This window comes from Hydra vulgaris, chromosome 10 (genome assembly GCF_038396675.1).
Source record: "Hydra vulgaris chromosome 10, alternate assembly HydraT2T_AEP".
NCBI classification, from domain to species: Eukaryota; Metazoa; Cnidaria; class Hydrozoa; order Anthoathecata; family Hydridae; genus Hydra; species Hydra vulgaris.
Window position 1 is genome coordinate 14815001 of NC_088929.1, and position 15000 is coordinate 14830000.

The 15000-nt window shown below is 28.1% G+C and overlaps 1 protein-coding gene across 1 annotated transcript in view; it reads right to left on the reverse strand.

Moving 5' to 3' along the window:
• The window catches only part of LOC100198723 (transcriptional adapter 2-alpha), a 57373-nt gene that overhangs the window by 34789 nt on the left and 7584 nt on the right, over nucleotides 1-15000 (reverse strand). Inside the window, exons 3-6 of the mRNA XM_065807331.1 lie at nucleotides 9575-9666; nucleotides 7962-8002; nucleotides 7662-7718; nucleotides 7426-7476 (exon numbers count right to left, since the gene is read on the reverse strand). Of these exons, the coding sequence (XP_065663403.1) occupies nucleotides 7426-7476; nucleotides 7662-7718; nucleotides 7962-8002; nucleotides 9575-9666 (241 nt within the window). The remainder of the gene's footprint in view (nucleotides 1-7425; nucleotides 7477-7661; nucleotides 7719-7961; nucleotides 8003-9574; nucleotides 9667-15000) is intronic.

Sequence of the window (15000 nt, forward strand, 5' to 3'; positions counted from 1 at the left end):
ATAAAAATTACCTACAAAGCTATAAAAACATTTTTTTTATTTGTTTAAAAGTTTTTGTCATAATTTTTATTTTTTATTTTGTTTGTCTATTTTCTAAAATTTATTGTTATTTTTTACCAGAAAAATATATTCGATAATATAAAAACATTCAAAACAAAAATAAATTATGATTTGAATTTTGGTGGTTTTTAAATGTTTCACTTTTTATATGTATATATATATATATATATATATATATATATATATATATATACATATATATATATATATATATATATATATATATATATATATATATATATATATTATACCAGGCCTTGTTTTAAATAAAAAACGACTTAGCACATTAGCTCATTGTGATTTAGACGTCATAAAATTAACTTTATTTTTCTCTTTAATTTAAATTAATTAAAATTCTTTCATTTAAGGACGTTTTCTTTAATTCTTTAAAAAAAAACATTTTTTTCTTTAATTTAAGGACATAACTTTTTTAATTACCTCAATAAAATAAATTACCGCAAAACAAGTTTATTTTACTAATTAGAAAAAACAAATCTAGAAGTGTTTTTTTAAATGTAAATATTGTGGAAAATGTAATAAATCTTCTAAATGAAAAAAAAAAATATATATATGTAATAAATTTCAGTCAGGTCAGGTTATCCTGCTACTGGTAACATGTAACCCAGTACAATCTGGTTCATGTCCTGCTGCCTTATAGGACACGCTTTTTTTAGCAAAGGCTAGGAGATGCCAACTCTGACTTAAAACACCCCCTGCCTTGGGGCTCTTAGTTGAGTAAAGGCTAGAGATGGTGTCTCGATAAAAATACTCATCTTGAGCAGATGTTAAATGCATCCGGCTACTATTTTGTAAAAGGCCTCCTTGGCAAAGACTTAAGGGGTAAACAGATTCTGATTGTTGACCAGCCTCGCACCCCTTCTTCATCTATTAGGCTGGCACAGATGTATTTTTAATACATTGTTTCCAGTTTAGGATGTTGAATGCTGGATCATCTTGACTCAATGCATCAGTTTTGCTTGTGTCTCTGTTTTTATGACAAGGCAACTCATTCTATTATCTCCTAATCAGGGTACAGCTCTAAACTCAGTTTTATGGTTCTGAGGCTGGCTGGTAGTCAGGTTTCCTGAACTCTGTGGTAGCTCACAGTTAGGCTGATTCCATCAACAGCTGTAAAATATCAAAATATTAACAGTGCCATGTTGCGCATGGATGGTGTCCCTGTTTGTACTTTTGGTGGGCATTGCCGAGACCACATTTGGAGCCCTTGATTGCGGCTTAGGGTAACTTATTAATAGTAATGTGGCAATTGCTTAGACTATTGAACAGTGTTCTAAGTACTATCTATGCTTTGAGTCAAGTTCTTCAACAAATTTAAAAATCAATAAAGTACCAAAAATTATAAAACACAAAAAACCAGCATCATCACCAAGTTTTCTAAACCATCATTCACTAATATTCGTTGTCTTCGAACTTTTCTTCTAACTTTTTTCTTCGAATTTTTCTTCTAACTTCGAATTGTCTTCTAACTTTTCTTCTGTTGAGTCTTATTTCTTGCAAAGTTCACCAGACCTACTTGCTCTTTGTGAGACTAATTTGAGTTCAGCAGTCTCATCTTGCAATCTTAGTGTTGATGGTTATCTTCCTTTAATTCGAAAAGACTCCAATCGCCTTTCACTTTGTTCTATATCGCTCTCCTTCATCTCAAGACTGCACTCTTTTTGATGTTATTTCTGATCATATTGACCAAGCCCTCTCTCTTTATCCATCAGCTAATAAGTTGTTGTCAGTGACTTTAATGATCACCACTCTGAATGGCTAGGCTCTAGTGTCAGTGATTCTGCAGGCATTAAAACCCACAACTTTTGCCTTTCACAATCCCTAACTCAAATAGTCAACTTTCCAACTCGCTTTCCTGACAACCCGAATCATTTACCTTCTCTACTCGACTTATGTCTTGTTTTTGATCCTAGTTAGTGCTCAGTTTCTCCACATTCACCCTTAGGTGCTTCTGATCACAGTTTGATCTCTCTAAAACTAATATCTCATTCTTCTTTATCACTTGAATCTCCCTATTATCGTACCTCTAACAACTACAGTAAAGCTCACTGGGATTCTTTCGGTGATTTTCTTCGTGATGGCCCTTGGGTAGAAATCTTTTGTCTTCCTGTCAACAAATACACATCTTACATAACTTTATGGATTCAGGCTGGCATGGATTCTTTTGTTCCCTCTCGACAATTCCAGGTCAAGCCTCACTCTCCTCCATGGTTGTCCTCACACTGCTGCTGCGATTGCCAATAGAAACCATTAAACTTCCATATTTATCAGCAAAACAATTCTCCAGAAAACAGATGTCTGTTTATTACTGCTAGAAACAATTGTAAAAAGGTTTTGTCTAACGCCAAAACCCGCTATTCTCAGGTCATGAAATCTCGTATCTCATCTCAAAAATTAGGCTCTCGTGACTTCTGGAGAATCTTTAATACTATTAATAATAAGGGGAAATCTTTAATTCCACCTCTTTTGTAAGGTTCAGACTTGGTCACCTCACCTAAAGACAAAGCTGAATTGTTTGCTAAAAACTTTTTATCAATATCATCTCTTTATTCCACTAGTTAGGTTCTACCTGATATTGCCAACAAACAGGTTGATCCATTGCTTGACATTCGTATCACTCCAGCTTCTGTATCTAAAGTGATTTCCTGCCTAGACTCTTCTACAGCTTGTGGCCCGGACAACATACCTGTTATTGTCTTGCAGAAGTGTTCCCTGGAGCTGTCATCTATACTCTCAAAACTATTCAACAAGTGCTTATCAGAGTCTTGTTTTCCAGCCTGCTGGAAAGCGGCATCTGTTATCCCTATCTTCAAAAATTCTGGAGAGCAATCTGATTCGTCTAACTACTGTCCCATTAGTCTTCTTCCTATCATAAGCAAGGTTTTTGAGTTTTTAATTAACAAACACTTAATTTCTCATCTTGAATCTAATAACTTACTTTCTGACCAGCAATATGGATTTCGATCTTCTCGTTCTACAGCTGATTTGCTAACAGTAATAACAGATAGGTTTTATTGTGCATTAGATAAAGGTGGAGAGGTGAAGGCCATCGCTCTTGACACTTCTAAAGCTTTTGATAAAGTTTGGCATGCTGGTCTCTTCCATAAGCTTTCTTCTTATGGTGTATCTGGCAACATTAAGATTATTGAATCCTTCCTTTCCAATCGTAGTATAAAAGTTGTGCTTGATGGACAGCACTCTTCTTTTTGTTCTATAACTTCAGGGGTTCCTCAAGGCTCTATCCTTGGCCCTATACTCTTTTTAATTTACATTAAAGATCTTCCAGATATTCTCACATCTAAGGTGGCATTGTTTGCTGATGATACTGCGATTTATTCTTGTCATGATAAGAAGCCAACACTCTCTGATTGCTTGGAGGGGCATTTGAGCTTGAAAAGGATCTCACTTCTGCTACACCATGGGGCAGAATCAGCCAATCGTTATCGCAATAATTTAGATCTTCCTATATTTATGAATGGTGATGTACTTGATGAGTCATCTACTCTTCATTTTCTAGGACTAACTCCTACTTCCAATCTTTCTTGGAAACCATATATCAAATAAGTTGCAAAATTAGCATCTGCTAAGGTTGCATCTCTTTATCGAGCTTGTCACTTTCTTACTTCGGATTCTATTCTCTATCTCTATAAATCTCAAATCCGGCCTTGTGTGGAATACTGTTGCCATTTCTGGGGCAGATCTTCTAATGATGCCCATTCTCATTTAGACAAGGTGCAAAAACGTATTGTAAAGATAGTTGGACCTGCTCTTGCAGCCAACCTCCAACCATTATCCCATCGTTGTAATGTTGCTTCTTTTTCTCTTTTCTACAAATACAATAATGGGCACTGCTCTAAAGAGCTAGCGTCTCTTGTGCCATCTTCTAAAATTCATTCTCATGTTACTCGTCATTCAGTAGTCTCATCCTTTTTCTGTGACTGTTCCTAAGTGCTTCAAAAACGCTTATTCGTCTAGTTTTTTTCCTAGAACATCAGCTCTTTGGAATTCGCTTCCTTCATCTTGCTTTCCTGATTCATATAATTTGCAATCCTTTAAGTCGTCCGTCAATCGTTATCTTACTCTACAATCTTTATCTTTTCTCTTTCAGTAACTTCCAACATTAATTAGTGGCTGCTTGCAGCCTTGTTGGAAGCGAGAATGTTTAACAAAAAAAAAAATCTTAATTAAATATAATAAATGTAAATAAACAGTGTTTATTGTGTCAATGTATAACACTAAAACCAATTAAGATAAATTAGAGGAAAATAAAATTATTTAATAAGTTTTTATACAGGACAGTTCAAACCATGTTAAACTTCTTACTAATGAGAACTCTAGTCAATATCATTCCTCTTTTTCTATTTTTAAATTTAAAATTAAACTACAATTAAAGATATTGCCTTTAAAGTTATATTTAGTAGATTAAGTGATGAACTTTCAAACCCCCCCCCCCCAAAAAAAAAAAAAAATAAATAAAAATAAAAAACTAAAAAAACAAGAACCAAAAGAACAAGTCACATCTCTCTCTCTTTATGTGTGTGTGTGTGCGTGTGCGTGTGCGTGTGTGTGTGTGTGTGTGTGTGGGTGTGTAAATAATACCAAGCCTTGTTTTAAATAAAAAATGACTTGGCACATTAGCTCATTGTGATTTTGACGTCATAAAATTAAGTTTTTTTTTCTTCTTTAATTTAAGGACATTAACATTTTTAACTACCTCAATAAAATAAATTACCGCAAAACAAGTTTATTTTACTAATTAAAAAAAACAAATACAGAAGTGTTTTTTTAAATGTACATACTATGGAATGTCTATTTTGTTGTAACTTTTTTTTGTTTTTTTTTGTTTTTAATACTAAACTAAATTTAATATTACATTTTTATTATTGTTTAACCTAAATTAATTTCTTTCTTTTTTCTATATTTGTATAAATGAATTAAAATATCTTAATATTTTTCTTAAAACTGCAACTTTGCAAAAAATGATTTTTTACTTTTAAAAAGTTATTAACAAACAAAAGATTATACTTGTTGCTGCAACTGACAGGGTTAAAAAGATAAGTATAAATATTGACATTATGATGTCTACTACCTACATACTATTTTTCATTGTAAAAAGGTTCAAAATGAAAACTATGCTTTACAGAGGATGTAAAAATTATTTTACAAAACTTTCTAATGTAAATCATACTTTGCAGAGAATGAGAAAAATGGAAAAGTTAATTGGTTCCTTACTACTAAAAGTAGCTGATTCAATTAAGAATAAACTCTGCAGTGTAAACTATACTCTGCAGCATTTGCAGCAGTTATTTGATTGGTTGCAAATGTACGCCATTGTATCAAGATTTAACTAAAGTATTCTCAAAAAAATAATTGTTAAATCATGATAACTAGAGCATAAATAAAGCACTTATTGATTTTTGATATCAAAGCATGGCTTGAAGTTTGATTGAAAATGTTCTGAAAAAATTTGAAATTCTTTTGTTAATTTATAACAGTTTCACCAATTTGAAGCAAAAGTAGCAAAACCTTTCTTTTTTTAAATATCTATTTTTTTAAGGATGGTATTAGTTCAAATGCCTAAACAACCTTTAAGACAATACATTAAGATATGTAAAACTAAGATATGGGTTTTTCTTAGCAATCACAAAAATCACTACCTACCTTCCCCCCCCCCCCTCTCCTTTCTCTAATTTATTTTCTTTGCACAGCGGGCGTAGTTATTTCATTTACAACATGGTGTATAGCCCCTTTTCTTTCTTGACGAGGTAAACTAATAAAAAACTCGCTTTCTTTTTAATAAAATAAAAAAATAAACTCTTTAAAAGATGTTGCTTAAACTTTTATTTATTAAACTTATATACACTGTATTTATATTCGTATTAGTATGTGTATATGTATAATATATTTTTTAGTTTGAATTCCTTACAAAGCAATTTAAAATCTGATTAATGATTGTGTGTAGCTAGTTGAGTAATTAGTTTTTAAACCAAAAGTTGGAACAACATTATATAATATATAGTATTATGTAATATATAGATTAAAATTATAAGGCCTATTAATTAAATGAGTATGAAAAGAAGTAAAAATCAATAAAGTTTACTAATGGTATTCAATTTAATTGAAGGAAATATGAAGTGCGCTTATTGGTAGAAATTCAGGAAACTATGGAAGTAAAGACACTACTTGGAATTGGTTTAATATAATTCTATATATTTGAAATAATTTAACCTTAATTTGGAAAAAGGTACTTAAGGAATAAGTCCCCTAACTTTGCAGGGGAAAATGAGATTTACTTTTATTCATTTTGGATATGTACAGGGGAAAATAAATCCATATACTTTTATTAATTTTAGTCTAGACTGTCTGACTGTTAGTAATTTTGTATAAAAAACATAGAACTATTATTAAACATTAACTTTGCTGTTAATTGAACTCTAGTAAATATTTCTCATATTGACATTTGATCTTAGGTTTTGTTTTATTTTCAAAAAACAGCAAAATTATATAAGTATTTATCACAAGGCCACAAACAGAACACTAAAGTTACAAATTGCTACACTCTATTCAGTCAGGAAGTGGATAGTTGCTACATCATCAAGTAAATATAATAAAAGAATGACAAACGCTTTTAAAAGAGCAAAAGGCAGGTTAAAGCACAACTTTTTAATATTAAAGTCCACTTGACTTTCTAGTCATGATTATGGCCCTGTCTTTGCAAATTTCATACAAGTTTATAATATGTTTTTTCATTAAATAGAATGCATGTTGTAAACTTGGATGTACTTAAAAAGGAGAGGCCTCACAGATAAGAATGTGAATCATTATCTTCTAATTATTAGCAAGATTTTAAAATGTTATAACAGCAATAAGTTTACAAAATGTAATCTACATGTTTGTAACATTTAAACCAACTTTAAATATTCCAGTTGCCATAATAGTTTTTATTATGACTTTGTTTACTAGAAAATATTTTAAACATACTTTTAATTTAATGCCATTAGAATAATTTAAAAATGAATAAATACTGTACATATTCAGTAACAAAAATTTGAAATTACTAATTTATTAAATTTTAAACTCAAAATTAATTAATTTTGAGTTTAAAAAAATAATAATAATAAAACATAAAAAAGTTCACAAAAACAAACAAATATTTTGGTTTAGTTTTTTCAAAAACCATGAGTTTTTTCCTAACTCTTATAAAAAAATCAAGAAAAAATTTATATCAAAAGTAAACAGAACAAAACACCTATATAATAAACATAATATTATGTGTTAAAAAAAATTGAACACATCATATTATACTTGCATATAATATAGTGTGTTAAATTGCATATTATGACACACCTCTGTAATAAATAGGTCTCCGCCAAATAAGTTCTTTGCTTTTTTTAAATTCTAAATAAATTTTTAAGATAACTATACAAAAAAAAAAAAAAAAAATTACATTTTATATAAATTTTAAAAGAAAATTATTTTGCCTATAATTGTTTTTTTTTATGAAAATTTATTATTCAAACCAAGCTTTGAAACAGTGAAATTCTGATTTGTGAGTAGAAAAAGTGAAAAAAACAGTAACTTACTTGGCAGTAGAGAATGTGGTTCGTTGATGTAATACTTTAAATAGTGTATCTCACAATCTAAAAACAAATTTGTGTACCAAAAAATAAAAAAATAAAATTCACATTTTTTAAAATCAAAAAACAACAAATTAACAAAACAACAACCAAACAAAACAAACTGTAAACAACAAAAATTAAAGAAACAAAAAAGCAAAATAATTTTTATAAAATTAAAAAATTAAATTTATTTATATCGATTCTGGTGATAAAAAAAATTTATAAAAACTTTTTATAATGGAGCTTTGTTATTAAATTACCCACCATCTTTAGTTTTTGTTCGCATTTTTTCTGACACTTCACTCCTAAAGTTTAAAATAAAAACTTATTTTACCACTATTCTTTCTAGTTGAACATAAATTTCAATTTAAAACAAGCTATCATGGCTAACATTGATGTTATAAAGTAAAACATTCTTCTACCGATATGGCACAACTTTAGTTTAATTGTTAACATTAATTTAGAGTATTTTGAATAATTAGTTTTGTTGCTAACGCTAATTAAGAGTATATAATAACTTAGTTTTGTTGCTAACACTAATTTTTAGGGTATTTTAATAAGTAAATGTATATGATATTTATATGATATAGTTCAACCTTAGCTTATTTAATCAGAATACAAAAAATTTAAATTGGAAGCGGTGGCAGCTGACAATAGCAAGCGAGTGGCAGCGACTGTCAAACCTTAATAACCACTATTTTTCATTTTATTAATTTTTATTTTTTTTATTATTTTATATAAATTATAAAAAGAGATTTCAACTTAAAGTATTATTAAAAAAAAAATAAAGAAGATATTAAACTAATGTATTATTTATTTGCAAGAAAAACTTTTGTTGAACAAATTTTGTTAAACAAATCTTGGATGACATACTAAAACATAACCAATACATAAAATATGTATATAAAAATGTTATCGAACATAACAAAGATTATCTATGAAAAAAACTACGAAAATAGAAAAAGCAAAGTTCTTTAACAAGAACTTTGCTTTTTCTATTTATCACTTCATGACCAAAAAATGACTTGCTTCCACTTTTTAAAAACCATCCAATTCTATACTTACAATACTTTAAGCTTGTGAGCAGATTTCTGGATGTAATATGGGTTTTCTAAAAGCATAAACACTGGTGTTTTTCTAAAGTAAAATATTCCTAACTTTGTTTAAAGAAATATATTCTTTACAACTTTCATTAAACGTGTTAGGAAGTTCATGATAACTTCACCATGGATTGGGTTGGGGAAATCTTGTGAAAAACAATGAGATTATAATAACTGCTTCATGCTATCTAGTTTTTTTTTTACCTTGCATAATTTTGGATGTTGTTTGTTTGAAAGAGTATTTCTGTCGCAACTTTTTATTATAATAAACTACTTATTATAGTTAAAAAAAAAATTAAATAAATATATAAACAGAAGCTACTGTTTGTTAAACAGTAACTTCTGTCTATATATTTATTAAAAATGTTTTTAGTGCCAATAGAAACCTTGTTTTAGATTTTTATCTAGCTGCCACAGCCCACTATTCAGTGACACATGACTAGTTTTATTTTATATATATATTTTTTTGAATTGTGAATGTTTAAATCATATTTTTAACAAGGTTCATCAACGGATCAGTGTTGATCAATATAATTGCTATGGAAACTTCTTCCTAAAATAACTAGAAAACTATTTTCAACACAGATATATACAGTGTCATTTTAATTGCTGTAGAAATATACACTTTTTCCTAAAACAAATAGAAAACTATTTTCAATATAGATATCAACACACTGTCATTTTAAATTTAATTAATATTATACAGTATATAAAGCAAATCAAACATGATATTGTTAAAATTCACTATACTTTAATTGATGTAAAAAATTAAATTACCAATTTCCAAACCCATATTCTCTAGTAGCTTCCAAAAGATGTAATTCTTCTGCAGCAGTCCATTTATCATCAAACAGATTAAAGTTGTAACTCTACTTGCAAAACAAGTACTGTATAACTTACAAAAATGTGTGTAATACATAACTGACATACATAACAAACATAATATGTTTAACATATTAATCTTATTTATTATACATAATGTATAATAAATAAGATTAATACATAAAGAAAAATACATAAAATATATAATACATAATTATATATACCATAATTATGTATACATAAACATAATTAATAGCAGTTAATTAAGCATTAAATTATTAATGAAATAATTATACTATCTCAAACAAAACCAGACCTGTTTTGGTACTGCTGGAACAGTTCATACCTATTCAGGACAGAGTTTAGCGAGTTTTTTCTTCAGGACAATAAAATGGATTATAAAGTAATTATATGCCATAACTCGTTTAACGTTTAAAATTGTTGGTTGGTTACTTACCAAAATATTTTTAAAAAATGAATTAAATCTTATTACAAAACTTAATCTAAAGATATATGGAATGTATGAAAGTAGAACGATTTTGAGAAATTCTTTAAGAGTAATGTTGACTTTTGCTTATTGGAAAATTTAAATCTTTTTAATAATAAATGAACAAAAGTAAAAAATTAAGTCTTACAAGACTTAAATTTTTACTTTTGTTAACTTTATATTAAAACTTTTGTTCATTCTTTTCCAGTTTGCACTAATGCCAGTTTGAACTTATGCAGACTCGGTGTTATGAAATTTATTCAGTTAGCTCGCTTTTTTATTCTACATTAGAAAAATGAAAAAACTAAACAAAATCTTTTTTCAGAAAATTTTTGTTTAGCTTTTTTATAAAAATTATTTTCTTCAACTAAACTAGAAACAATGATTTCAATAACTTAAATGTTTTATTAAGTTTTAGTTTTTTTATACTTCAATGTCTTTAATGTTTAAAAAAATCCATAGTAATTTTTTTAGTTTTATATATATATATATTTTTTTTTTTGAATAATTAAGTTAACCCTAATTATCTCTTTAATTTAAAAGGATACCTTAAAGCACTGTAAAAATGATTAAACTTTAATAAAATTTAAACAAACAGAAATTTATATGAAATTGCTAATATTTAAATTTATATGAAAATTAAAATAATAGTCAACACGTTTATTAAACACTTATATGTTGTATTCAAATAGGTATTTCCATTTCTAATTTTTTTTGTTGTTGGAATTTTTGGCAGAATATATATTATCTTACAGAACAATTGGGGCCCCCAAAACTGAGGCCCAGGGTTATAGTCCCCTTTAGCCCCCCCCCCCCCCAATCTATTACTGCCTGAATGCTTAAATATGTATATTTTTATTATTTTATTTTTTAATGTTGAAATAGTTTGAAAAATATAGAAGGATATTTATAGACACTATACTCCATAGAAATATTTGAAAACCGCTATTTCTCATTAAAAATATATTAAATATGAGCTGCAGGGATATAATATTTCACTTGAAATATTTAAAAGCAATTTATTTTCATAAAACTAACAACATAAACTCATTAAAATTGCAACTTTTGTGCATGACTTTCAGGCATAAACATACATGAACTGCATTTAAACAATTGGTGTGACTCTATGATACAGAGTGCATTTCAGTAACTTTCAGGAAACCTTTACTAATATAAAATATTGTTAAAAAAATGTATTTTGCTAAAACTGATAATTTCCAACAAATCAAAGTTTATTTATTTAGTAATTTGCACTTTTCTGTTCCATGTGTGATTCCATTTCAAACTTAATTTATTCTTTGACAACATTACTAATGTATACCAATTTTTGTTTACAAAATATTTACAGACATTAGAATTAAATGAAAAAAAACTGGAGGTTGCTAGTTTTTATTATTATGCGTTTTTATGAAAATAATAGACAAAACATATTTGTTTTTCCGTATACGATTTTTTTAGAAATGCTCACTAGTTATATTATTATATATGGGCGATTCCACGTAAAAGAGGAAAGAAAAAAAAAAAAAAATTCACAGCGACATATAATAACTTCATTAAATTTATTTTCCAACTATTTAAGGATACTTTTAAGAAAAAAATTTATTAAAAAAAATCATTTTATCATACTATAACATACTTTTAAAGTTGTAAGAGTTATATGAGCATTTTTTGACGTTTATATATAGTCATGTAATGAAGCGTTGAAAAAAGATTCAGTGCTGTTTTTTTAAATAACTATTACTTCTAAGTTAGACCAAAAGACAAAATTAAACATTATGCATAATATTTTTTATAAAACGAACTCTAACTAGGTCTATAAGAAAAGCGTATTAATGAAAACAAGACATTATGATTGTCACACAAAAAAGTCAAAAAGCTTTTCTATGCTTCGTATCAAACTTTTTAAAACTACAACCATGGTAAAAGTAAAGATACTCATACGTATTTTATCATCGTTTCAAAAAAAACAACATTAAAGTGCTTTAGATCACCATTTCAACATGTTACTAAGTATGTTACGACCATCACGATATGTTTATTTTTCCATAACGGCTTCTTGGCTTAAAAAAAAAAGTTTAAGCGCGAACGATTTAATTCATTTCAAACGATTTACATCATTTAAACTAAGTTATAATATAAACCAATTTTGTTTATTGTTTAATTTGCAGTTTGTTTATTTATTTATTACTAAACTTGTTAAAGTTTTTTTTGAAACTATGAGTAACTAATTTCAAAAAATTGATGTAAAGAATTTTTTTTTTAGAAATAAAAACTTTTAACAAAAAGGCAATTTTTTTTAGATTAAATATTGTTTATAGTTTGCCCTGCAACATTTTTGTTCAATCGATTTCGCATTTATTTTTTTTTACAATATTTCGCGGGTTTTTAAAAAATATACAGCAGCCGTTATATTTAGTAACATATTTAAAATGCCAAAATCAGATGCTGAAAGATCAATTTAGCGATTTGTTTTAAAGCGATTTGTTTTAAATGCTAACGACTTTCTCTTAGCACCAAATGGGTGATAAACTTATATTAGACTTATCAACACAGATGATATTAATCTAAGGTGGGCCTTAATAGCTGATAAAATAGAAGAAGCGAAAGTGTTACAAATATTACCAAAATGCATTTCTGGCAAGTAAAAAATGGAAAGTTTTTGGCTTCAAAATTCTCTAGTATTTTGTAATGGGGTTGCGGAACAATTTTAAAATTTATATATTAGTAAAAGAAATTACTTGTCTAAGATATTTTTTTCCTACATTGGATTCCCGGCTCCGCAAAACATTTGCAAGGCTTATGAAAGTACATACTTCTAGATATTGAGTTGTACTAAATAGAGTTAATAAAACAAAAAACAAAAACAGAGAGCATTAATATCATTAAGCATTTGTTGCCTACTCCAAATAAAACGAACCCAGTATTGAAGAACCATCATGGATAACCTTGATAATGTTAGAAAATTCATTGCGTTATTTGTTGTTTTTCGTTTTTGGCTTTTTCATTAAGACCGTCACAGTTACGACCGTCACGACATAAAACATAAAAAAATTCTTGGAAAACTTCAAGCAAAAACTATGAAACTCACCATATAGTAAATTCAATGTGTAGTTAAAGAACACAGCAAAGGATTTTTTTTTTCACTGTGTAGATGGCTGCATAAAGATTGACAAAGTTTATTTGTTTAGATTTGTCAAAAAGAAACTGTTATGACCGCCACGCTACGTTGAGTTGATTTTTCAAATAAGTTGAACACTTGAATGATTTAACTTTTGCATACTAAATTATATTATAGTATTTAACATTCCTAGAAATTTTAATGTAAATACCATTCTTGGTTAATTTTTAATGGCTAAAAAAGTGTCAAATGTTACGACCGTCACTTGCATGGAATTGCCCATATACTATATATACATTACATATATTATATATAATATGTAATATTTACAAATAGTGTAATATATTTTAATTTTGCATCAAAAGATCAAAAGCGATGTACACATTTAAATAGATCAAAGAATCAAATTCATTTATTCAAAGTTTAATTGCAAACAATTGCTTTTTGTCCTTGTTTTCTCTCAACTAAATCACACAATGAAAAAAAGCGATTTAAATATAAAAAAGCTTAACAAGATTGTTCAGAATAAAACAAGTTGAATAGTTACGATTTGGCTGTGGGAAATAAAAAAATGTTCCTGGTATAAGTAAAACTCACCAAAAAAAAAAAAAAAATTGTTTCAAGTATACTTATGTATCTAAAAAATGACAAATATTTCTACTCTGTAGAACCTTACCCTATGGAATCGTACTATGTGGAACGTTGAATTTGCTTAAACTTTTTTTAAATGCCAGAATACAATGACCTTTTTTTTGTGTTGATTTATTTGCCACACCTAAATTTCCAACATCGCAAAAAAGCTTCGTAAATTTTTTTTCTGTCTAACACACTGTGAAGAATAAAAAACCCTCTCTCTCTCAGACTAAGCCTAAAAACACATTGTAAATGTAATCAGACCTGCTTTATCTGCCAAGCTTTAGCCACTCTCCGATTGTCATAAGGTTGCATTTCTTTTTTTTTTCTACAAATATCATGGTCAATGCTCAAACAAGCTATCATCTCTAATTCAATAATCCAAAACTCATTCTCACTTGGCTTCTTATTCAGCAAAGTTGCATTCTTTTACTGTATTTATCCCTTCATGCTATAAAAACTTAATCCAGATTTTTTCCTTGCACATCAACAAAATCTCAAAACTCTTACCCAGTTTTAATTAGTTTTCAAAAGTATATAAATAATGCCATATATATAATGTTTAAAGTATTACAAATGTTTTTCTAGCCCCGGCTATTCACCACTTGTTAAATCTTATAATTTTAGGGTAGGGTTTGCAAAAAGTCTTATTTTTAGGCTAAGGCTAAGGCCCCAATCACTTGCCAAATCCAACTGTTTATTTTTTAGTACAACATATGAAACTAGAAAACTGGAAGCTTTACACTCACAATTTTAAAAGTATAAATAATTCAAAATGCTCTAGCTATTGCAAAACTTTATTCTTTTAAATTTCAAATACAAAATGCTGCAGCTAAAGTACATAAGAATCAAACAGGTATAATGACTGATAATTTGAACACAGATAAGTAGCCTGATTTTAGTCTTGTAGAATGTATGTTGTAGACAAAAAATCATCAGCATTCCAAAATGTTTAGCCAATCTTAGCAATCACTTTTAGGAGTTTTGCCTAGCTTTGCAATAATTGTTGCCCCATACACTGAAAACACACTTTCGTTGGTTCTGGTAGCAGGAATAAACAAACAATTTACTTGCAAATTATCAGAAGCTTATGTTCATGGTCATTCTCTTTCCAATATTGCAAATCATCAAATAAGTAAAAAT